We start from the raw sequence: 25371 nt of genomic DNA on the forward strand, positions 1-25371 counted from the left end.
CTTTTGGGGGGCTTTTCTTGCTTGTTTTGTACAAATACATGTTAGTTTGCATTAGGACTCTTTTTGTTTTCGTTTGGTTTTTTCTTCTCTCTCTCCCCATTTTCCATATATATCCAACACAGTAATGGGATTTTTTGCTGGCATGGAAACTTCACACTCTTACTTTTCCAGGACGTGTCCTGTTTCCCACAGTCCTTGGGACACCTGATAAGTTTCAGATTGCACCTTTTGCCCCATACACTGTGCTGCTGGGGCAGGTACCATATAGATATAGGGCCGTTATGGGGTTGCCTGAGCTTGAGCAGTGCTGGAGGAATCCAAAACGTTCTTCTGTCACTCTGAAATCCTGGCAAACCTGGATCTAATTTAAAGCATCGTATTTAAGATGAGAAGTTTCTGAAGCGATAGTCCGTGAAACAAGATAGCCTCCGCAGGGCTGGTTTCGAGCTGTCAGCTCCCACTCGCATGCGGGGAAGATGGATGAAGAGTTTTTTCTGTGCGAGCGGCTGCAGCAGTTGCCATAGGGATGCTCCGTAGGCAGGAATGGGAAGGGGCTGACCACGGTACCGACCATGTAGGAAAACATCAGCTGTTCCCAAGAAGGCCTTAGGAACATGTTGTTTAGGTGGGTATGAGTGGTTATCTATAGGCAAGAGCTGATGTTCTCCCCAAAATCCCTGGTTGTGGCTCGGCAACCCATGGTGAGGAATCCCAGCTCTGGCCCTTTGGGGGAGAGAGGGGAGCGGGGAAAAGGCCACAGGAAGGAAAACAATAGGGAAGTGGAGGGAAGAGCTTGTGGGTTGAAAAATAGCAACACTTCCAGTAATGTGACCTTTTGCAGAAAATGTTTCCATCCAAAAAAAAAAGTTTTCTCCTCCCTGGCACAAGCTGAGTGTAGGGAGGGGAAAGCCCGCTGCTCTTGCATGCGTACTGCACTGCAGCAACCCTGCTGCCTGCTTTGGGGGCGTCTTATGTGACGGAGCCGGCAATGAGGAGCAGGAGGTGGCCCCTGCACCCTGTGGGTGCAGGCAGGACCTGCCTGCAGGGTGTTGGGCAGGAGGGATGCCATGGCGGGGCACTGGGTGTCTGCTGCAGGCCTGGGCTCTGTGGGCGGGTGGGTAGCATTGCTTTCCCAGTCTCGGAGGAGTGCCTGGACACCTGGGATTTCCAGAGGAATGACCAGCTGTGGGGTACATGAAACCACAGCCCCTCTTCTCCAGAAATGTTAAGTAATTTGACTCAAGATAATTTTGTCTCTGTAACGCCCTCCTCCCTCTTTTTTGCATCTTTATTTTCAAATAAAAGCAATGGTATTTTGTTTTACTGTGCTTTCTATTTCCTACACTGTTATATTTCTCTACTAAACGATATTTATCTGCTTTTGAAGAAGTGATGATGTTCTCCCTGAAATTGGTCTTGTGTTGACCGAGCAAAATCTCTACATTCATCTCTTGGTATGTGATTTTTTTTGTTTGTTTCTTTTCTACCTTCAGCTCCAGCAGCATTGACCTGGCTGTGCTTTTTGAAACCCCACCACTTTGTTCAACATCCCCCTTTCCAAGGAGCTGCTGTCTAAGATGGAGTTGCCTTTCCGGTGGTCCCTGTCCCTGCATTGTGGCCTTGCCCTTGGCAGCAGGGCAGTGCATTTTGGTTTACATCGGGCCACCTTACCAAACACCCCAGATTTTTCTGAATTATTCCACCTTTTTTTTTTTTTTAATTTAATTTTTCTTTTTCTGTGTCTCTCTGCTTCATTTAGCTTCAGATTTTACCAACGTCAACTTCTTATGCATTTCTCCATTACTGGCAAAAATAAATAAATGGATAGCGTTTGGGGAAAACCCTATTAAAACTCTTTCTCTGGGATTGATGATACTAACGTCCTGATAGAGGTTATGTGTTGGCATTTGCTGGGTATCACTCTGGCTCTCTCTGGGAGGTGGCATGGAAGGGTGGCAGTGAAGTGGCTTGTGTCACCAGGGCTGTGTGCTGCATTCAGCACAGGGTCCTCATTTATTTCTAACAGTTTACAGTTGATTTCAGGTGACCTCTGAGGACACGCTGCTTGGAAGGACAGAGTCAACTTGTTCTGCGCTCCTGTCTCACGTCCTTGAGGAGGTGGCTGAAATGAGACTTGGGGTTTAATGATGAGGCTTGAAGTTGAAATACGAGTTTAATTTTGTATAAAATGGAAGTTCCTCTTCAAGTACTATTTTCACGGGAGACATACAGGTGGTGAAAGCTGGCAGTCCACCTTAGTAAAACTTTTCCTTAACCCTTTTGCAGTTCCGAAATGTTTTCCATGCTTTTTTCTTTTGAATTGGAGTTTATTTCACCAGCTAGTTCATTGCAGGGAGGGAGAAATCAGCTTTTGTATAGTAGAACTGCCTTTATTTTTGCTTTGGAAGGATGTCTGTCCCACTGGGGCTGGCCTTGTGGTGGCTGGTACTGATGGTTTTGTAGTAGGGTGGCACCTCTACCCCCATGAGATCTCGCAGCCCTCCCCAGGTGCGTGTGGGAGCCCCGCGGATCCTGGGCAAACCTTGGGTAACTGTTTCATGTGGAGTAGGTGTCTTAGCAGATGTGTGACTGATCCAGCTTCAGCGGTGCTGCTGACGCTCCCTCCCAACATCACACAAACACATCTTAAATATTAAAAAACAAAACACTGGATAAAATACAAAACCCAACCAACCAAGTAAAAAAAACCCCATACCTGAATTTTCCAATTTTGTTGAAGCTCAACGTTTTTGAAGGGTTAGCCTCTTTTATTCAGCAGATGATGTTCATTCAAAGGTATCAGAAGAGTTATTGAGTGATTGCCCTGTAGAACAAGGCATTAAATGTGGCAAATGTATGGAGTACATGTGAAACTCAGAACTGTCATTCAGGTGGAATTTAGAAATTTTTATTCATTCATGGGATGGCAATAATTTTTTTTTAGCAGAAAGAAGCTGAGTTCAGTTATTGCGAAGGTATTTTTGTAGATGTCTGTTGCTGCACTTTATTATGACAGCCCCCTTGTCTTCAGGGAGATGCTTTTTGTGTAAGCAAAGAACTGATCTTTACTACACAGATAATCAACGTGGTAGTTTTCCCTTTTTTATTCTCTTAGCATACATATCTCACGATGAAGCTGAGTTACAGATCCTCTTGGTACATGTTACTGTTCTCTACCTTAGTCTTGGTTGTGCTTCAGGTTTGTCCCACTTGGAGTTTGAAGAACTGAGGCAAGTCTTTGCATAGTCACCATTTGGGCACCTGCTTCCTATGGCTGCCTGCTCTGCAGCATCCCCCTGCTGCCTGCGAGATGCATTTGTACCTTTCTAGTGGTTGCAGTAAGTCCAGCCTGTAACCGAAGCACTTAACAATTTTTCCTAGATGCTTCATTACCCGTTTGTTTCTGGCGAAGCTCCTGTCCAAAACTGGTTATAAAGGATACAGCACATAGTGTTTTTCTGCATAAGTTTCTTAAAGTGGGACCCTCGTGTTCCTGACCATAGGAGTCCATCAGCTGATCTGTTGTAAGTCAAGATTGATCCTTTCTGTGAAGTCTTAGATTAATCTTTATCCTTCTTATTTCAAGTGATGCTAGAAGAGCAGAACAAAGGTGTATGTTTTGAATACACAGATGTAGAATGGTATCAAGAAGGGCCACACATGATGCATTGAAGTCCTTTGCTTTTAGAGAACACACATATTTGTAGGACATGGTGGGTGGAGGAAAACTTCTTGAACTCTGAATTCCTGTAGTGCTTTTTTACCTTTTAAAAAATGGTGCAGGTTTAGTGGTGCTGTTCTTGATTCAATCCATGGTTCCTCAAGGTCTTTGCTGGACACAGTATGAGAACTAGATCCCTGTATGAATGGGGAATACACTCATCTCTCCTCTTGTGTTTTCATGTTGTAGTTGATGTGACCACAGCACTGCCCTTGCAAGTTGCACCAACTTCAGTCCCGATGGATCTACGTTTGGACCACCAGTTTTCCATGCCTGTGACGGAGCCAACGCTGCGGGAGCAGCAGCTCCAGCAGGAGCTCCTGGCACTCAAGCAGAAACAGCAGATCCAGAGACAGATCCTCATCGCTGAGTTCCAGCGGCAGCATGAGCAGCTCTCCCGGCAGCACGAGGCCCAGCTGCACGAGCACATCAAAGTAAGCGGTGGGCAGCCCTGTGTTGCGTGTTGCATGAAAGCATCCCCTCACCAGGAGGAGATGCACCAACTAGTTTATTTTGGGGTGGAGATCCTGTGCTGGACTTGGTAACCCCTGTTTAGAGAATGGTCTTTTGTAAAGGGATGCGAGCACCAAGACTTAAAAAGGGGATAGGGTGGAGGAGAGGAAGCAAGGTAAGCTGGTGTCATGTTAAATGTTAACCACCCGTCTGCATGTATTCAGAAGTCCTGTGCTCCGCTGCCAACAGGTGACTTGCTTTCCCTGAATTTGGGAAATTTCAGTAGAATTTAACCCAGCAGGAGGGCTTTTGGCTTACCTGTTACTAATATCACATATTTGGCAGTAGAATGGCATATAAACTGCTCACTGGACGTATGCCTTCGGCGCAAGGTGCAAACCAAATGTTTGGACCTTACTGTCTCTGCAGGAATAGGAAACACAGATGCAGCAGGTGCAGGTAGGTCTGCACACCATGAGATTTTTCGGAGTTGCACGGTGCAAGTTAGGCACCGGCCAGGTGCTTTGTGCTGCTCTGTCGCATGGGATGGAGAGGAAACGTAACGCACAGGATAAGTAGGAAGTACAGTTTAGAAGATGGCTGTTGCATAGTGAAAACGTTAGACATTATATAAATATTTCACAGTGATAGACTATTGCTATGGTAACATAAGCTTTCAGAATTGCTAAAATGCTCTCTTTTCAAAGGGGGATTAGCGCTGCACATGGTAAATAATGTTAATGTAATATTAAAAAGCAACCTCAATTCAACCTTATATAACTTTCATTTTAATACAAAATACGTGTCAGAGTGGGGAAGATAGGATTAAAAGTTAATGGTGTTTTATTTACAGACTTTTCAAACACAGATACGAGCCTGGGTTTGTAAGAACAGTTGCTGTTTGAAGACTGATTAATAGCAAATGCCTATGTCCTTAGTGGGTCCTCTGTGCTCTCTTCAGGACAAAGGTGTGGGGAGGTGCATGTGTGTAAATACATTTATATAGGCACTCATATGTATGCATTATAAGTGTATATACGTGTGTATACATATTATACACGTGTCTATGTACACATTTATGTGTGAATAGCAAAAGAATAGTTACAGCATCTGCGGTTCATGTAGTACATTCAAAAGGAAAGGATGGGAAATACCTGTGACAAATATTTCCCTTATCTCCTTGTAATTGCATGTGACTAGGTATTTGTCTGTTAAAAATAAGAAAGGGTCATTCAGATTTAATGGACAAACTCGAAGCACTGATGATAGGAACATATTTGCTCTCATTTGTGTTAAAGCTACGACTGATTCTGGTAAAAAGTCTGTGTTAGAAGGAAGTCGAGATCTAAGTTTGAGAAGCCAGTTAGCATGGTATATCTAGACTGCTAGGTAATGAAGTTCTTCCTCTAATGTGTAAGCTTGGCTAGATGAAAAACTTAAAATAGGAATGATGCAATCCTATATGAAAAAGGATGACCTGCAAGGTGATCTCCCATAGTAGTACATGTGTCATCGTGCCCAGAATTGCTTTAAAAATAAAACAGCGCATTATTGAAATAAACCGCATGATCTCTCACAAATAAAAGAAACCAAAAACCGTATACCAACATGTAATTATGATGCACTTTCTTTGGGAAAACATACTTTTTGCATTCATAAGTCAGCCCACATTTAGATGACTCTTAGATTAAACCAACTTTCAGAAACTGGCAACTGTGTTAAGTGCAGTGATTGTAGGTGCAAGGAAGCTATTATTTTTGTCCAGAGAACCAAAATTTATAATCTTGTATTTGGACTTTGAACTTCGAGCTGTTCAGCTCCTTTATGGCTCATGAAAAAAGCAGGTGGGATATTAAAGCAAATAAAAAACCTTTTACCCTGTGTAAGTGAAGCACTAGGGTTTGAACTCTGAAATTTGGTATAGAAATTGTCCTGAATGAAGATGCAGAGTTCTTTTTGGAGGAATTCAGGTGTTTTTTAAAAATCAGCTGCTCAAGGTGCATGGTACATTTCCCATATGCACACATGCATGCATGCACACTGCACTGCTCCAACCGTACAAGGGAGGGCTTGCTCTTGCACCTACGCTGGATCAAGGAAATGCTTCGTACTGCTTCTCTCCTCATCTTTTAATGCCATGGGCAGGGAGTGCACAGCACGCCAACTTGCCTGTTTTGAAAAAGGTCGAAGCAGATGTGCTACTGCTGGTCATGTCTCTGGCGTGGGGAGGAGCAGGAGTGGGGATGTGGTCTATTATCTTTTCTGTTTACTCAAACACTGAATCTTTAAACTAAATACATGAAGGAAAAAGCAAATTCTTGACATCCTCTTTGTTTGCTCTGAATAAGTTAGCTTCATTTGATGATTGCCTTATGGCGTCACTGACGAGATTAAGAATTTTGTTAGTCTCCTGTCTCCAAAGCAAACTGTTCAATATGCAGAAATCATTTAGACTGAGAAATGCAGTTATGAGATTCTTCAGCTGAAAGTATTTTGTACCCTGAGTTTATGGTATTGTAATGAAGGTGTTGTGCGTCCATCACTTTTGCAAACATATATTCCCAGGTTTCTTCTTTATCTAAAGATGAAGTCTCACTTTGGGTAAGAAAAGGCTTGGGAACCTAATCTTGCCCAGATTTCTGTGGATTAAGACTATGCGTAATGACTGATGACTAGAGTGATCTTGCAGTGCACCTTACTGCTGCACCAGGTTTGATGCTTGGACATCTTCAATGTCTTCCCTGACCTTGGGATTGGGCTTTTTTGATTCAGAAAGCAAAGTTTCAGCAGCTATTGCAAGGTGATTGTGCATCTTGCAAACTTACTTCCTTTCCAAAAATTCAGGGCTCCTGCAGTTTTGTTAGAATTTTCAGCATCAGAACAACCTCAAAATCTAATGAAACAAACAAAAAATTAAAAATGCAAACATCAAAGCTCTAAACTTACTCTGATGTCAAACAAAATGGCAGTTCTTTAACTTTCTCACTGGCACTGGTTTCCTTGGAGGTGATCAGGGCCTTTGTTAATCATACTATTAAATCCTGCAGTTGCTTTGTAAACTATTTCTGTGAAGGGGGGAGAATTTCTGCATCTTAGTATGTTTTGCATATCTAGCACCATCTAGAATCAATTAATTTGGCTTTTTTCATTACAGCCTAGCATCCACCATTTTAATCAACAAGTGCAAAGCATTTATTTGTTCATCTGTTTCTGTACTGGAACAGCAATTTCTGTGCTTTACCCTGTCTGATGCCTGTTTCTAATTCCTATTACTTACAATTGCTAGATCATAATCATATTTTGGATATAGGAGACCAGCATCTGCATACAGTTACATATGCAGAGCAAACATTGTATTGGATCCCTCTTTTGTAAAGATGTTCAGGTTTAAGTACCTGTGCACTCTTCCACTTATAGATGTTGAACAGTTTTGTCGACAGGAATTCAGTGGCTGGGCATCTGCTGCTAAAAGTAAAAAATAGTTTTGATGCATTTCTCAAGCAGCTCTTCTATGTTTTGGACAGACATACGTACAGCCAGCATTGCTAAGTTACAGCAAGCAGCACTATGAAGATTTTAAAGAGCTTACTCATTTTAAATGTTAAACCCTTAGCTAGTACAGGAAGAATCACGTTTTGTGTTTGTTTTCTTGCTTTTATTACTGTGGTGTCGGTGTGAACAGAGGAACTGTTCTGACTCAATGTGAACTAAGTGGGGGGAACATCTCTAACTCCCCCCCCCCCCCCAAACAAAGCACTGGTGTAAGAAACATCTTAAGATCGTCTTAAATAAATGAAATTTGGCTTGAAAAATGCTGGCATGTCTGTTTTGTTTTTCCATTCAAGTAGATAACTTTTTCCTATTGAAATACAAAGTTTTGGCATTTTCCAGAACTTGGTTTTATTCCAGCAGACCAGTTTTAATCATCTGACCTAGTGCAAGAGGAGAAGACAACGGGATGGTCACAGTCTGTCAGCCTGTACGTGCGATCCCTTCCCTTGTCCCCCCCGATCAGTCCTTGCTTTTATAGACATTGTATTTTGGAAGAAACGGCCTCCACATAAAGGTGGAAAATTTCAGAAGATTGTGCAGTTTGGAGAGCCAGGCTACGAGTGAAATAATATTTGTGGAAGGGTAGTATAATGGACACAGTTAGAGCTAGGCACATGGAGGGAGCAGGATTGTTGCATGTAAGGACTAACAAGAAAACCCTGACATAGGGAAAATAAGCTAAGCCTTATGAAGACTTCACACCATACGGAAATAGGGAAAACTGTCTTTCACAACTACAGCGCAGCTTTGCAGATTGCCGAGGTTTGACATCCAAAAACAGCGCAGGAAAGGAAGCTGGAGCTGGTGAGCACCGGAGGCTGCTGCAGGCTGGCTAGAGGCAGAGGCGGTGGCTCTTTCCTCCTGTAGCCGCTTACCTTCAGTGAGATGCATTTTCCGCTCAGGCGTGCCTCACCAGATGTGTAACAATATTTATAGCCTTTAAATCTGCCTTCCTAAACAAAAACAAGGATGCAGTAAGGAGCCTGGCACCCGGGCTGTTGCCAGTGAGACGGTGGAAAGCCTCTCCATAGGTCCCAGTGTGAGCTTTGCTTGACCTTTGATTGCAAAGGAATCGGCAGTGAATTTTTTCCTTTGTGAGTCACTCGTTCCCAGCCAAGATCAGCTGGAAGTTACCAAAAGCTTTTCCATTTGCCTTCTGGTCAAGGGCCGGAGCGAGATGATTGAAGGGGGCAGGATCCATGCTTTGGCAGGGCGAGAGGCACCTCGGGCAGTGTGAGCTCAGCAGAGAAGCGAAGGACGTGGTGGGTAATGCGGTTAATCTCTTCCGTCCCTGCACTGCCCGAGCTCAGAGCAGGGCTCTTCCAAGCTCTGGCTGTTTTATAGCTAAAGCCGGAAACTTATTCAGGATGCTGACGCACGTCAGCATTAGCACATGACAGCAGACACCAGAAGAGTCCTGATGGCGATGGGGTAGCAACACAGGCAAGCAGCTGAGCCTCATAGCTCCTCGTGGACCTGAAATCCTAACCTGGAGGCATGCAAAGTTGTTAATTCTGTCACGCAAGCTATTCCTGGTTTTCCTATCATCTGAGAAAAGGATATTTGTGTGCATCAGTAGCAGACAGAGTGCTAGTCTGTACATGCAACGTATACAGGATGGTCAGAGGAGTCATGGGTTTGCATATAAGCAGCAACAGCGAAAGGATCTTTGTAATGATGTTTGCTGAGGAGTGATTCTGAGATTGTTTTCTTTTTATTAAGACGGTGATTTCCTATGTTTAACAGTATGCTGTGGTCTTTAATGGCTTTATGCCAAAAAATAAAAATACGTGGAATGTTTTCAGACATTGATTTTATATATATATATATCTCTCAACATTCAGATAAAGCATGAGGAGATGGTTTTGTTAGTTTTTGTGCGTTTCAAATGATTCGGTAGTTTCCCACCCGTGATTGAGAGAAGGTAACACATCTGAGGTGTTAGCCCCTTGCTCAGAGATACAGGGTGAAACTCTGGCCATACTTCATTTTTGCTTTGGAGAGTAGAAGTCTTTTATGGAATCTTCTGGACAGATTTTGCAATGCTGTAAAGAAAACGTAATTTCTTTCCAACAATATCTAGATTTAATGTGTACCATGTTGATGCTAGGGTGAGAAACTGCTCTTTGCTTTCGTTTGGAGGCAGCTGCCCTCGGAATGGCAGGTTTGCATGCAGGTAGCTCATTGGGCACAAATCACATCGTCTTTTAGTGTGGCTGCTTTCAGTGTAGCCCTGACAGTGCCTAGAGCCTCTTTTTGGTGGCCTCTGTGTCGATTCCTACTTAACAGGAAAAAATGTGCTTGTTTCAAATCTGCTGATGGGGTTGGTGTCATCTGCTTTCCTCTTGCAGCTGTGGTGGGTGGAACTTTCCCCGTGCCCCAGGCTGGGGACACTGAAGGTAGCACCTTTGTTCCTGCAAAGTATGCCCCTTCCCCCTGTGTCCTGCTCCTCACTCGGCAGGACTCTGGAAGGGCAAACTTCCATTTTACCCCCCCCATACCCTGACTCCCGTTGCTGAGCGTGTCTGCTCCATCCTTCCTGCCTGCAGCAGACAGCACAGAGGTACTCCCTGTGCTCAGTTTTGTGCCTTTCTTCTGCAGAGCGCCTTTTCCTCATAGCCTGCATCGTTTTCAAGAGAAACTTAAAAAGCCTGGAGATACCAGGTGTCCGCCTCTGTCTATATTCTGACATGATAGGATTATTCATCTTAGAAAAGTGCAGCTGGGTACAGTCAGTGGTAAAAAAACAGACTGAACATTTTGTGCCTTGTTACTACTTGAATGCATTGTACCGTACTCTCTTGCTATTTCTAGACTGCTTCCTGTTCTTTTTTCAGTGACCTTGCCTCATTTTTCTGGTACACAGAGCTGACTCCAAGACTTAGACCTGGATCCTGCAAAACTTAACTTCTGATGGAAGTAACCCTGGCGAAAGCTTTTGCAAGATCAGAGCATTTGCTCTCTTTGAAGGGTGGGGGTGACTTTCCTCATGCCCAAAGTCAAGATCTTTTCCAAGAACAGTGAGGACAAATCTGCACGCAGAGGGGGTGGGTATGTCAACAAATTCATATAGCAGCTTGGACACTGGTAAGCCCTATCTCTTGGTTGAAGAAGTTGTCATGCAACAGGCTGGGTTAATTTGGGCATCTTTCTACCTAGCGTTGGTGGTTTCTGGGCAGAAGCTGGATTGCTCAGCCAGAAGGGTTGTCTGCACTGGTCCTTACAGACCTATTTTAAAAGTGGTAGAAGAAACACATTTCCTTTTGGCTTCTTCTGAGATGGGCCATGGTTTTTTGGCTGGAAGGATCAGCATGAAAACTCCAGATTTTTCCAGCTTTGAGATGCATAAACAAGCATTTGAGATGCAAAAACCTCAGTCAAAAGTGAAGTTACGGATCTCACTTCAGTCAGCGGACGCGGTGGCTTTCATCCTGTGAATCCCTGTGCCAGTGTCCATGGAGTCTGTTGGCAACAGCCAGCCTTGTTGTCCTTGCACCATTGCTCAGTCTCTTCGCTTTGGGGTTTACAGCTTTCCAGCAGAACACGGAGGTTTTCTGATCCATCAGCAGTGGGAGATGAAAAGCCTGTTGTCCCCTGAGCTCGGCCACTCCATGTTCCTTTCGTGAAGCCAGCGAAGAGACATTTATCCAGTGCATTTCCTTGTTAATTAACCTCCTGAAGTTGGACTTAAATTGGGCTGACTTTTGGGTGTTATGAAGGCTGAATATCTGATGTAAATGGCAGAAATGGCAGACTTCACTGGCTGGCAAACAGATACAGGATCTTTTTTTCTTGGTAGCACATGCTTGCTTTTTCTGTGGAGTCCCAACAGCTTTTGAAGTGGTCAAATTTCTGTTCTTTCATCCTTTATAGGATAAGTTTGTCTCCCAGTAAAACGTGTGTGGTTTTTTTTTTTTAAAGCTAGAAACCTTATGGTCTCCATTCAGTTTGGAATTTCAAAATAAACAGCAGAAGAAGGAATATTTTGCACTTCACACATCTGAATTTTCAACTCCAATTTTATCTTATTTTTGAACTAGATAAAATAGATCGGAAGTAGTCAAAGAGAACACGTAGAGAATCAGGGCAGGAGTAGAGAAATACTCAAGTGGATCCTTCTATTATGCTGGGAATATCGACCTGTTAATATACGCCATCGCTGAAAAATTAACATTCATAAACTTTTCATTCCTCTTGCTGCTTATGGTCTCTCAACAACATTGAGCTGGTGTATGGGAGAATGAAGTTGCATTTAAAACATAGATCATGTTGTGAATAACTTCACTCACATACACACAATATGAACAACGTTGTTGGATTAATCTCCATGTTTAACTTCCCTGTTTAACTGGTGGCGGTGTGTAAAAATAATAAATATTTGGTATTTACATTGGTGGCGTGTTACCTTTAAATACGATGCTTCTGCTGCACTCGCACGAGCATCAGATGATGTTGAACATTCATTTTTAGCATGCAGCCTTCCTCCGGGCACCACAGGTGCTGAGGCTGTCGCTGCCTCATGTCAGATGAAGAGCAGCTCTTTGCAGTTCGTTTCACCCACGTGTCCACCCTCTGTCAAATGGAGCTGAACCTGAAATCGCATGGGAATGGCAGCTGATGCCATGTGTCAGCAGCCACACTGCCAGTGGTACTGTGGATGCAAGTACTCTGTCATTGCTGCTGCTTTTGCCCGTTTTTTTCCCTTGGTTGTTTGAGAAGCCTGGCAGGAACGCTTCGGTGAGGTCTCCCATCGCTGCCAGCTTTCTGGTTCGGTCTCTCTTCCTTCACACAGGTGATTGGGAATGGTGGATCAGTGGACACAGACATGGTTCTCCTTTTCTTTATTCATATTTCCTTCTTTGAAATGACCAAAACCCAGTGGTGGCTCCTCTAGCTGCTCCCATTACAGGATCTCTGTGTCCTAAATCTCTGCTTCTGGTATTGATTTTAGCCTAACATTACCTTTCCAGCTCCTCTGCTCCTTGCATCCCGAAACAGTTCACAGAGGACATAACTGCTCCTCCGAGGACTGCGGTCTGATCACTTGTGGCACGATAAAATCTCATTTAGCATTAAACATCTGGGGCTCCTTCCTTTACAGGACAATTTATATGGTTCTTTGATTTATAGAGATTCCTTTTCTCCATCCGTGGTCGGATGGATTTTCCCTGCGTCTGGTGCAAGGTGTACAAATTTGTCCTCCCCTTCAATAATAAGCATGTAAAGCACAGCAGAGGTGAACGCAAAGGAGTTTTCTCCACCTTTAGAGGGGAGAATGGGAGAAGGAACAGAACGTGCTGGGTACTACAAATGGAGCTCACTGCTTTCTATAAAGGCTGTCAGATACTCTGTTTCTGGAGAAAGGGTAAAAACTAGACTGGAGTGACAATCAGGGAGCAAAAGGTACATACAAATGCGTTCTCAGCACTATACCTTTGCAGATATTCAGGGCTTAGGGGGACGAAGCTGCTGTGCAAGCTTTCAGCCTTTTAGGAGAGGTGAGCAGTAATGGGATGGGAGGGAAACTGGGATACAAAATTATATATCCATATGTAAGTTGCCAAACTAATAACGTGGGATCTTTTCACCTAGAGCTGGCGATGAGGGAACATAACCATCATTCCCTTTCCTGGAGACATTTGAGGCTCATAAACTTGAACACCAGACATTCTCAGTAGGATATGTCTAACCAAGATCAGTCTCTTGCCCAGGAAGCTGTCGGCTGGGAAGATTGTTTCCCTGCATAGCGAAGAGATGTTGCCCACGGGAACTTCTGGCACAGGACTGCCTGCTGTCAGCCTGCCTGATAGCTGGAAGGGGGCATGCCGAATATATGTTCAGCTGCTGACGTGTCCAAGAAGAGAGATGATAGACGTTCGTTCTTCTGAGCTGTGCTTTCAGATTTTTGTGTCTTGGCTTCTGCTGAAAACCACAATTCCCCCCCCTGCCCCGGCCCCGTCTCCCAGTACAACTGATTAATTCTGACTAGCCTCCGGTGCTCCAGGAGTTATCTGAAACACGCCGTGACGGAGCCAAGAGAGTGAATCCTGAAACTGGAGCCACAGCCTGAGACTTCAGTAAACAGGATGGGGAGAACATGGAGCAGAGAGTCCAGCCAAAGGAATGGCCAGCATTGAGATTGCTCTAAAATAACCCAATACAACAGTTCTCCAGAAATCTGTCAACATCCATGCTTTGCTTCCACCCGTAGCTAATGATTTTTCAGAGGGGGTGATTTGATGTGTACATGTTTTGGCGAGTTCTTTCTTGATCATCACCTACGATTTTCCTTTATTTTCACATAATCTGAGCTCCAGATCCTTGTGAATACCTGACTTAACCCACCAAAACTAGAATTTTGCTAAAGAGGGTGGCAGATGTTTTGTCTTAAAAACACTCTTTGCACCAAAACCTCAGCCTCGTTGCCTGCTAGGTGAGAGGACAATTATGTGAAGCTTCTGCAAGTGTTTAATTGTGTCATGCCTTAACTCAGCCTTTAAGACTACAAGTTCAGGGGGTGCTGAGAAGATCTGTTTTGGTTTTTTTTTTTTTTGTCTTGTCTAGCATTAAATTGTCGGGTTTGAAGCTAGTATTTAACTTATACATCCTTACAACTTCTTTGAAGCTATTGCCTCCATGAGAAGGCCAACCTCTTGTTCAGGGGTGGCAGGTGAAGCAGTTGCTCGAAGTCTCTGAGCTTGCCCAGAAGAAGTCCTCAGACTGGAATTGTGACAAGCTGGACCATGCCAGCATGACCTTGGTCTGAGATGGAAACTGCATGTACGTGTGAGGAGGAACGCTGACCCATAGGTGGAGGGTCAGGCTACCTCTCCATCTGTGTTTTTTCATAACCTAGCTGCCTTGTGCTGGGAGGAAGTAGGAATCATCTGCAAATACAAAGAGCAGCAGAAGTGCTCAGGGTGACATCCCACCATGCTGGAGCACCTTCAGTAGATGATCTCGGGCATAGATTGAGATGCAAGTTAGAGGTTGGACACAACACTAAGCTACTTTGGATCCCAGGAAATGTTTATTGGCAATAAGTATGCCAACTGTTGTTCACTCAGACTTGCATGTGTGATTATCTGCATGAGTAAGGGTGAGCTGTCCGGGTACAGATAGTTTTACCCTGCCTTCCACTAATTGCAGTAAGCTATTCAAAATATATATTATAAAAACCTAAGAGCCGCAGTCTAAGCTTCAAAACCTCTCCTGCTTTGCAGATTTTAATCAGTTTTATCATGGTATGTGGAGTAAATGACAGAAGCACCTTTAAAATGATGGTTGCATGGGAAGGAAGAAGCAGAGGAGCATGGGCAGAGAGCAGTGCCTGGCTTCTGGGGAAAGAATAAGGTGGTGTCTGCAAGGTACAGTGATGCAGGAAGGACCCGCATTCTTGCTACTCATTTAGCAAATTGAGGAGTGGTTATGGAAGTCTTAATGCAACATGTCTCCATGAAATATGTCCTCGTTCTCTCTGGTCAATAGGATCTTGGCTGTCAGCACCATGTGCTTCCCAGGAGGGCACTGTCTGGCTTCTGGGCAGAGGCTGCTGAAAGATTTTGGAGCATTACCTTTCTACTTCTGTTGTAACAACTAAAGGAAACTGTTTTAGCTCCACTTTGCTTAAAAAGAGGTTTCTTTGTGCAGTGGAAGTTGATGGTGTGCTTACTGATAAGGTATCAGTCCCCTTTCTAGGTAGACATGCTTGACGACTGAAGACAATTGAGGAATGTGATGGCAAAATCCACTGCACTGCTGAGTCCTTATGGCTAGCTGACAGTTGATAAATACCTGGAAATGCTCTACATTCTTCTTATTACATTTATTAATATATTAATATATGCTAAAGGAGCACCAGCACCACTAACTACAGGTACAGTTGAACATTTGTGCAGTTTTCATAAATAGTGGAAGCAGTGACATTAAACATGTGCAGGAATCCCCATAGTTATAAATATTTACAAATATTTATTTTGGCAAGAGCACCTAATTCAGATGTTCCTAGCTGCACTCCCTAATACAGTGTGCATGTTTGTCATGTGATACGCTCCTCAAATTGATAGTTGAATTAGTCTGAATGCAAGGGATTTCCCTTGGTGTATCACTTTGTATTTCTCAAATATTTAAATTTCATTACAGTTGGGGAAGAAACACACTGCTCCAGCTATGCGCAATTAACACATGGGTGTTGTGGTGTCAGTGTTGATTCATTTGCCAGCAAGAGAAATCTAATGTATTATGTGGTACGTGAGCACAATCTTGCTCAGTAATTAATAATCCTTATCAGAGCCACCTAAGCGTCTCTTGGTATGCCGTGAATTGCAGTTCAAGAGATGCTTACGAATTCCTAACTCAGGCACTTTCCAAAAGACCTGAGTGTGGGAGATTGCATCCCACTCAAATGCAGCTCTGAAACATTTTGCCTTTAGACATCAGTAGGCTTTTTTCTTTTCCACTGAGATAGTCAAGGGAAGGTTAAATGCCAGACCAAGCCCACAGCGTGTGGGTATTCCCTTGGCAGAACAAGTTTAATGTGTGGCACGGGAGGGGGGTAAGACCTCGCTGCAGCTGACCACACACGGGTCTGAATGCTTGCTACCTGTTAAAATTTGCCTTGACTGCTTTAACTGAAGCAGAAACTCATATTCTTCTAAAGTTTCAGTTTATTTTGTGTATGGGACAACTTTTGTGTGTTAGCAGATTTCCTGCCTCTCCTGTTAGTTGGTGGTGGTTTCTCTTGCTGCTTATGGGTCTTTTTTCACAAAGCATCAGCAGAAAAATCCATTTTTAAATAAAAAAACTAAATTGTTTTTAGTCCCAAAATAGAAAATTGGGACACGGTCTAGCATCAAGAGAGTTTTAAAGCTAATAAGGGCCTTTTTGCATAGAAAACTGTTATTTGATGTGATAGTTATATCCCGCTGGCTCTCTTATAACAAGATGGGTATCAGTAGCAGCAAGGACGAGCAATGCAAGCCTCTCCTTGGGTCAGCACCCTAAATCCTTATCCAAGGTCCCTGGAGCAGCTGTGAAACCTGGATGCAGTCTGTGCAGCGGGATTGCCCGAGCTGGTGAGCTGGTAAAGGCACTGCATCACCAGCACCCCTGCGTTTTGCTGAGCCTGCACCATATATTTCATGTCAAATACTGTCTGTGTAGTTTGTTTTCAGCCCTAAGTGTGGAGAAATATTCATGCCGTAAGAAGACATTGCAGTTCAGACAGAGCACTCGAATGGGTTTTCTTCAGTCGTTTTCTGAGGCTACAGCAGACAGCAACACAGTGATTTCTTTTCACTTTTCATGGATATGATTGGAGAGGTTGCTGCTTTTTTTTTTTTATTTTTATTTTTTCAACTTTGAAAAGATTTGAAAACTATGTTAAGAATAGGCTTTGTGGAAACAGGGGTCAAAATCAGCAGAAACAATACATCTCTAATGAAACTTCTATAAGCCATCCAGATACAAATTGGTCTTTTCATTTACATTTCACTACAGATGTCAATGAAAGCACAGTTCCTTCTAAAGCATCCTAATGTATGTAAACCATTGCAGGAAGCATAGCACGCAAAGCCTAGGAGACTGCAGATGGAGAGAAAAGGCTCCTGATTTCATAAAAATAACAAAACCTGTTTTAACATATTGTGCATTAAATATTGTTCATTTGCATATTTTCTATGGCTAGGTTATAAAAGCCCACCATGTGGTGGACTTGTTGGAAGTCTGAAAAGATACTCTTTCTCCAAATGGAGATGTGTTAGTGGAAGCTGCTGCTTAATTATAAAACAAAAATAACTAGTTTTCTCTAGGGTTTTTTTGTTTTTTCCTTTTGTAGGTTTTTAGAGTCTGAGTTTTTTGTTGTTTACATAAAATTCAATAGAATTAGGAAGGGAAACATAGGTGCAATCACTGCAAATTCTGCTAACTGGGGTTCGGTGTTTTACAACAGTCTGCCTGCTTGGAACCGGCAGCAGCAGGGACTCCTCCATCAAAAGTTTCCAGCAGATAGCCAGGCAGATTGTAAAGTACCTCTTACATTATTTTTTTGCATCTTTATATAGAATGGTATAATTTTATGTGTATCGTCTATAGTGTATCCGCGGCTGAAGCACTGGATAGTACAAATGTACAATATAACAAATAAAAATAAGAAATTGCTGTCAAAAGCATAAATAGAAAAATATGCAAAGGGAGAAGGGAAAATCAGTGTATGTGGGGTGGGAGTCTTGCGTACGCACATGCTCTCAGGGTTTGGAGAAGGGTAGAGTGAGACATGTTCTCCGAGGGAGCAAAGTTCCCTGTCTTAATAGCCATGGCTTGCCCTGATCCCTTTCCACATACAGGATTTTGTGAACCTGGAGCAGTGGGTGGTATCTGAGCACAGGCACCCGTTAAATCCAGCTTCGGAGAAATCTCATCTATCGCCAGAGCAGTAAGGGTTTTGAAGGTTAAGGTTGCCAGCTTAAAATCAATCTGCTAGTTTATAAGCTGCCAATGTAAAGAGTGCCGGGTGGGTGTAAGGTGATCTGGGCGGCAGGGAGCCAGTGTGCTCCTGCGTTCAGGGGAGTTTGCAAGCATAATCAGAGCAGCCCAGGTAGATGGCTTTAGCACGTATCTTGCTGGAGAGGGTGCAAATGAAATTGGGAGGTGGTAAATCTTAGTTTGAGCTTTGGTTTTTTTTTTTTTTTTTTTTTTAAGAAAAAGCAATTTTCAGTGGAACTCAAGGGGGAAGCCCTGTGCCAGGGGAAGTGCCTTTTGCAAGCCCCATGGAGATCCATTCACACCTAGTCAAGCTGTAAGCTGCTGACACTTGTCATTTGTCATCTGCTTTTCCACAGCCCAGCTTGCTCCTGGCTGGCTGTCAAGACGCAGGGTGTTCTCTAAGCACTGACAGGTACCACCCCAGGGCCCAATAGATCGAACCCCTGCCTCCAATCCCTGGGGGAATCATCCCTCCTGGGCCCAAAAATGATGCTCTGGGCTGGGGACGTCCACCCCAAATTTCCCATTAGGTTGGTATGTCCATGCACATCTTCCAGGTGCTGGGATTTGGAGACCCAAGGTGGGGACTTGCACAGTGGATGGGGGCAGAAGCCTTTGGTGCTTCAAGTCTTAATTAGGCAGCCTATCTCTCGATTCTTCCTGTGAATATGTGCTGGGGTAAATCCTTCCTTGAGAGAATTAGGCTCAGAAATGGGTGGTGATCATGCCCACAAGGCAGCTAGTGCTTTTGCATTTAGCTTGGGGTGTGAGGTTTGCACAGCAGATGGGAAGTGACCAGCATTCGATGAAGTTAAAAAGATGTAGTTGTCCCAGTCCATGGGAACTCCTCTATATACACAGAGAGAGAGAAGGACTGTTGGAGAAATAAGAGTGCAGAATCATATAATTAAGGGCCTATTCAAAAAATCATATGCACAAGGGAACTGAACTGGTCTTGCAATGCCTGCGTTGATGATGGCGTATTTTGCTGCTGACTTGGTGAGCTCAACGGTATTCCTTCAGCACAGGGTTTGTATATGGTGAATATATGAGTGTTCATAATTAAAGTGTCCTAATGGGGTTTTACTTAAAACAGATGATGGAGAGAAAATGAAGATCCAGCTGGAGTAGTGGTTTGCACTGGCTCAGCGCAGGATCGGGGCACCAGGCTCCAGCAGGGCAGCAGTGGCAGCAGACGGCTTGCGGAGCAGAAGTGGGGACCCAGCCGTACCCTTTGGCAGCAGCACAGCGGTTGGGGAAGCACCTATTTGGGCGGAAGCTTTTTGTCACTCTCTCAAATTAGGTGCTTTCTGAACAGGATGCTTGTACTTGTAAACAGACCGTGCCCTGAAGCCCAGAGCCTATAGTGCCTATGGTTTAGCATAAGTGCTGTCCTGAACTAGAAATGGGGCTACATGAAGTGAGCTGTGGTGCAGAAGCCTCTAGAGGAAAATGCCATTTTTGTTTCTATGAATTAAGCAACTTTATTCTCACCTGATAGCAGCTTTTGGTTTAGCTCTCGGAAGTCTGACTGTTAATTTGCTCATTTGCCTCTCGTCCCTTCTCCACAGCAGCAGCAGGAGATGCTGGCAATGAAGCATCAGCAGGAGCTGTTGGAGCACCAGAGGAAGTTGGAGCAGCACCGACAGGAGCAAGAGCTGGAGAAGCAGCACCGAGAGCAGAAACTTCAGCAGCTAAAAAACAAAGAGAAAGGAAAAGAGAGTAAGTAGCAAAAGCTCACTTGTTTCAGTGATGACAGGTAGAGCAGATGAATGGAAGCCATAAAACAGCTTTATAAAGCTGGAGAAACCTTCATGATAGTTTCTCTACAGAGCTTGGCTGCATAGGGAGCTTATGTAAACTGTTAGGATGTATTGAGGGTAAGAGAGAAATGTATTTCTATGCTTTATCTTCATTTTTGTCTTACTAAATGCCATTTTAGCATTTTTCAAAAGGAAGCGTATCATCTCTTTACTTGATTTAACATTTTTTTGAAGTATTTTTGGCAGCATTCCTAATGGAGGCAGAATATTAAGCCCATAAAATACACCAGATGCACACTGCATTTCTTTTTCTTTTACTTTTCTTAATTTCACTCTTTTAAGATGTAGCCGAGTTCTCAGTTCTTAGCTTTAAAGTGTTTTCATTCAGAAAGTGCTTCTTTCATGAGGTTACAGATTGTGGTTGGCTTTCCCACGTGTCATTATGCACGTCACGAGATTCAGTGAAATGATTATGGCCTCACAATTTCCCTTATCAAAGACACTTTGCTTGCTTGTTCATTTTTCTTTTAGAAGTGAATGGGAGGAAAAATACCTTGGCAAGTTGTACTATCAACTCATTAGGTCTTCATTTCAGATGAAATAAAGAAGCCTGTGATGGAAGAAGCGGAGAGGGCTGAAGGGTACCAGGAGATGGGATGCTGTCTGGGGACCAGGAACAAGATAAAGCTCCGAGAAGAATGTTTCTAGTAGGAAAGGACTGGGGTCTAGGAGACTAAAAAATATTATCTGAAGGTTGAATTCCCCACTCCCTGCATGTGCATCTTGCAATGGCAGACTTTAGCTGCAGCAGCCAAAATGAGGCAACGCACAGACCTAGCCCAATGTCTTTGCAAAGCAGTTCATAGGAGGTCCAACGTGTCTGTGTGTGTTTGGTTTGGGTTTCATTCGTTTTAAATACAAGAAAGACCAAAGGATCAGAATCTACTTAAAAGAAGCAGTTTAACATTGAGGAGTGACTAAAGGTGATGATAACGCAGGTTTGCTACTCTGGTGCCTGGCTGGCTGCCACGTGTCCGTTGTCCTCTGGCCGCTTTTTGTTATTTTCCAAAGTAAAGGCAGTCAGTTCAAAGTGGATGAAAACTATAACCATTTCCACTTCACCCTGCTGTTCTCATCAGCTGTTGATATTGTATCAATGTTTTGCTGGGCCTCTCTGCAAAACTGGTATCTGGCTATTCTCATTAAAGTAATTTGCAAAGAAATAAAAATGCCTGAATCTCTGTAAAATGGCAAAAGCATCGAAGCACCTTTTGGATGAAACACATAGGTGTAGAGGAAAAAACAGAATTTGGGGACGTTAGTTGAAGATCCTGTTCCCATGGCTACAGTTTTATTTTTAAATTACTTTTTATTTAAGAAGTACTGTGGTGTATAATCATTATAGCACCTCAGCTCTTAAGAATACTTAAGTTATTTTTCTCACATCAGAAAATTTTGCTAAGTGCAACACAGCTAAAATTGTCCTGATCTGAAACAGGAAGAGTGTGTAATAGATGTATAGTTTATTCTCCCTCCTTCCTCCATCACTGTAAGCCAAAATATATTGGTTTGTACCTTTTAGAAGGCAAATCACAAATCAGTTCAGATTAACATAATATCAGCTTCTTGCGTTCTCATCTTGGGAGCCTTAACCTGTCCCTCATGAACCAATATCTGCTATCATAAAGCTTTTGATCAAAAGCATGACTTCCACGAAAGGAAGAAAAATGTAAAAGTAAAGGTGAGTTTTTTGCACAGGATAAGGAGCGATAGTGGTCATCCTGTCTTTCCGCTGTTAGGATTGAACCTAGAACCGGTCCTGTGCATCAGTGTTTCCAGGCACTTCTGGGCATGAACCGTTCGATCTCTTGCTGCTCAGGCAGACTTGGACCATGGCTTGTCTTGGACTTTCTCCTACAAGTTGGCCAGCTGTAATCAGCCCACACTATCATTAAGGATTTTCTCCTGTTAATTTTCATTTGTTCTGCTCCTCTGCTCTTGTGTTATGTAACCTCCTCCTTCTGCAAGAGCCTGGTCCTGCTTCTGCCCTCCCTTATTCTCTCTCCACTACCCTTGCCTTATGCTATATTCAGATACTATTTGATCCTGGGACAATATGTAACTTGTTTTTATCTCTGCAGTAGTAATCTGGCTCAGTCTCTTGGCTCTTTAGAGCCATCCTGTCTGCTGTGGGTCTCTGCTATTTGCAGTCTTATCAGTTGATCTGCTCTTTGCTCCCTGCTCCTCTTCAATACTCAGGCCCTCCAAAACGAATAGGCCAGCTTCACAGCTTGGTTTTCCCCACCGCGCACAGCTGCTCCCCCAGCCAGGGCTGCTGCGTGGGCTCTTGCTCTCTGGTTCTTTCTCTCTCATCCTCCTTTTACTCTGCCATGCCTTTTGCTTTCATTGGGGTTCAGTGTCTTGCTTCCTGCCTGTGGACTTATTCCATATGTATGGGCTTTTGATATCTGACTTCTGCTCTTGTCCTCTTTGCTTATACCCCTGCATGGTGTATACTATCACGTATGTGACAGGTTGTCCCTTTCTGGCTTTGGAGTCCTCTTTAACGTCTTTACTGGATATTGCACACTGCTTCTGCCTGTAACAATGTGACTGGGTCCAAAATAACCCACTATAGTATACTAAAAAAACCCCAATTTAACTCACTTTTAATCTTTCAACTCAAGGGTCAAGGGCTGAGTAAAGGTCAGAAGGTCCTGCAGGACAGCTTGGTCCATGGCTCTGGCAAGCGTTGCCCAGGGAATGGGAAGCCTACACAGCTTTATCTTGTTAAGCATATATGGGGCCTTTCAGCTTCTAATTAAGGAGGAAGACATGCTAGGGGAGCTTTTGTAAACCTCAGGATCCAAAAATGTTTAGCTTCAAGTCTTCTAAATAATGTCAGATTTATCCAAAACTGACAGAACACAGCCATGTTTGATTAAAGATGCTAATAGAGTAAAGATGACACTTTTTGGAGAGAGAAGGCCTTTAACCATGAATTTGTCACCTATTCTGATCTAGCCACGTGGCTTGCTACACTCATATGAATTTATGTCCAGCTCTTCAGTTGAACTTCCTGTTGGGCTACATGCAAAACCTACGGTTGTAGAGCTAGGGAGAAACGCAGGGCTCCAAAAAGGTGAATTTTCAAGCTTTTCAACATGGCTTCAGTGGTTGAACAATATTACATCTTCAGGCAGTGCTTTATAGAAATATTGCAGTTTTCTTCTCTTGTGGAGATACAAAAAATTGTTTCCCCTGTCTGTCAAATGTCATTGTTGAGTAGGATCCAGGAGACAAAAGATCACCCTGTTGTATTTTAAGTTTTTATTCCCAGTAGAGCAGACAGTTTTCCTGGCCTTTTCATTTTCTTGTAGCCCAGATATTTTCCTTTGGAATTCCTGCTTTTACACCACTGTATAGATGAACCATCATTTTCCACATGTTCTGCTTGCCAAACTATGTATGCATTACTCCGTCAGAAACTCTGCCTGCGAATCTGTTCTGTCAACTGAATGATAATTTTAATCCATCATCGCAGTAAAACAGACTGGTCTCTATTGTGGAGAAAATAATGATTAGAAATTATACAGTTGACATTTTAACTCTATGCTACAAAATTACTGACTTTCTTTTTAAATGTTAGATTTTCTATTTGAAGAAATAGATTGCACACTTGTAAATGAATTGGAATATTATGTAGGTCTTATTGTACACAGATACTTTTGAACAAAGAGGTCCCTATTTACAAGAGTTCTCAAGACAGAATCTACATATGAGACATTCGTCTCATTCCCCTTCTGCTTGCAGATGTGACATTTAAAAACTTGAGTGTACACAAGACCCTTTTTCTTAAATACCTTTGATTAAAAGAAAGCTGGAATACCTAGTACAAGTGCTTTATTCTAAATGTACTTTTATGCAAGTGTAAAAATCCTCTTCAGAGATCTTTTATAGTGAAATGATAAATCTCTGTTTAAATCCCTGTTTTCAAACATAAGTTGTGATTATATGCAAAGCTAAAGGCAAAAAAAAAAAAGGGGGAGAGCTCCTTACTGGAGGCACTTTGTTCTTTTCTCTTTGAAAGAAAAGTTCTTCTTTTGGACTGGAAATCAAAGATTTAATTCTGAACCTTTTTAGACATTTAAATTCTTCAAAGTATGTGAATTGATTATATAACCTTTTTTATTTTTGACATTTCAGGTGCAGTGGCAAGCACAGAAGTAAAGATGAAATTACAAGAATTTGTCTTAAATAAGAAGAAGGCATTGGCACACCGGAATCTTAACCACTGTATATCCAGTGATCCTCGCTTCTGGTATGGGTAAGTGGTACTGGGCTTATCTTTATGATTCAGCCGGTGCCACCTTTTTTCACAATTGCTGCAGATGTGGGGAATAGACCTGATGTATTTACTGGATGAACCAGAACAGTGATAGAACCAGGGTTTGACTTTGCTGAACATTACCAAAATGCATTTTTCAGAGAGTTTCAATGTGAATAATTTTCATATCTTCTGTGATGGTCACAGTATTTTTGTGACTAGAGGTCTTGGCTGTCATCTTTAATCCACAGTTATTCAAACTCGCAAGTTCTACCATCAAGATCAACCTTTATAAGTTCTCTAGCTTTTCACACAGGATTTTGTCCTGCCAGGTGTTGTAAAACTTGAACTTTAGTAAAACGGGGAAATTACTTTTTATGTTTAGTGAATTGCAACTCGGGATAGTTGAGCTAGCATTACATTTTTAAAGCCTTTAATGCTTACTGCTCATCTTAATCTCTCAAAGTTGGAAGTTTTGTTTACTTGGCTCTTCTGTGTAAACTGCTGGAAACATCAAGTGCGTCCTGTCTACACTTCTAATCACAATTGCCCCAACATCTACGTTTTCAACTGAAAATTTTCAACTGTTGGTCTCCAAGAAAACTCAAATGTCATCTGGGCTGAGAAGGTAACAGCTGATGTTATAATGACATGGGAACAAAGAGTGACTTCTTCAATTAGTTCAAATGCACCAAATAGTGAATATAAACAATGGCTTTATTAACAAGGTACAAGTTTCAGTTCCAGAAATTAATTTCTTCATTGTATAAAAGAAAATCAGAAAATTTGAGATTATTTAAAAACTTCCACTACTATAATATTGTGAATATCTATATTTAAAAAAAAACAAACCCAGCATTTTGGATGTTGTCTTTTTTAATGACCATAAAATTAATGAAATTTTGAATGACAAAAGTCAAGGAAATTTTGCCGTGAAATTTGTGTTCAAGCTAAGTGTCTGACAGTATTTTAAGTCTTTAGAAATTATACATGTATAGCATGTATACAGGGATGATGAGGTCATAGCCAGAAGATGTTTCCAAATCCAAGAAACTAAGTGGAAATGAAATTTG

At 42.7% G+C, this 25371-nt stretch overlaps 1 protein-coding gene across 9 annotated transcripts in view; it reads left to right on the forward strand.

The window, feature by feature from the left end:
• Positions 1-25371, forward strand: part of HDAC4 (histone deacetylase 4) — a 265136-nt gene that overhangs the window by 136798 nt on the left and 102967 nt on the right. For 7 of the 9 annotated variants that reach the window (XM_052791434.1, XM_052791428.1, XM_052791435.1 and 4 more), the window contains 3 exons: positions 3911-4155; positions 19780-19930; positions 24178-24298. In XM_052791434.1, the coding sequence (XP_052647394.1) occupies positions 3911-4155; positions 19780-19930; positions 24178-24298 (517 nt within the window). The remainder of the gene's footprint in view (positions 1-3910; positions 4156-19779; positions 19931-24177; positions 24299-25371) is intronic. The other 2 variants (XM_052791431.1, XM_052791433.1) reach the window with 1 other exon arrangement.

The sequence above is a fragment of the Harpia harpyja genome, chromosome 7 (genome assembly GCF_026419915.1).
Source record: "Harpia harpyja isolate bHarHar1 chromosome 7, bHarHar1 primary haplotype, whole genome shotgun sequence".
NCBI lineage: Eukaryota > Metazoa > Chordata > Aves > Accipitriformes > Accipitridae > Harpia > Harpia harpyja.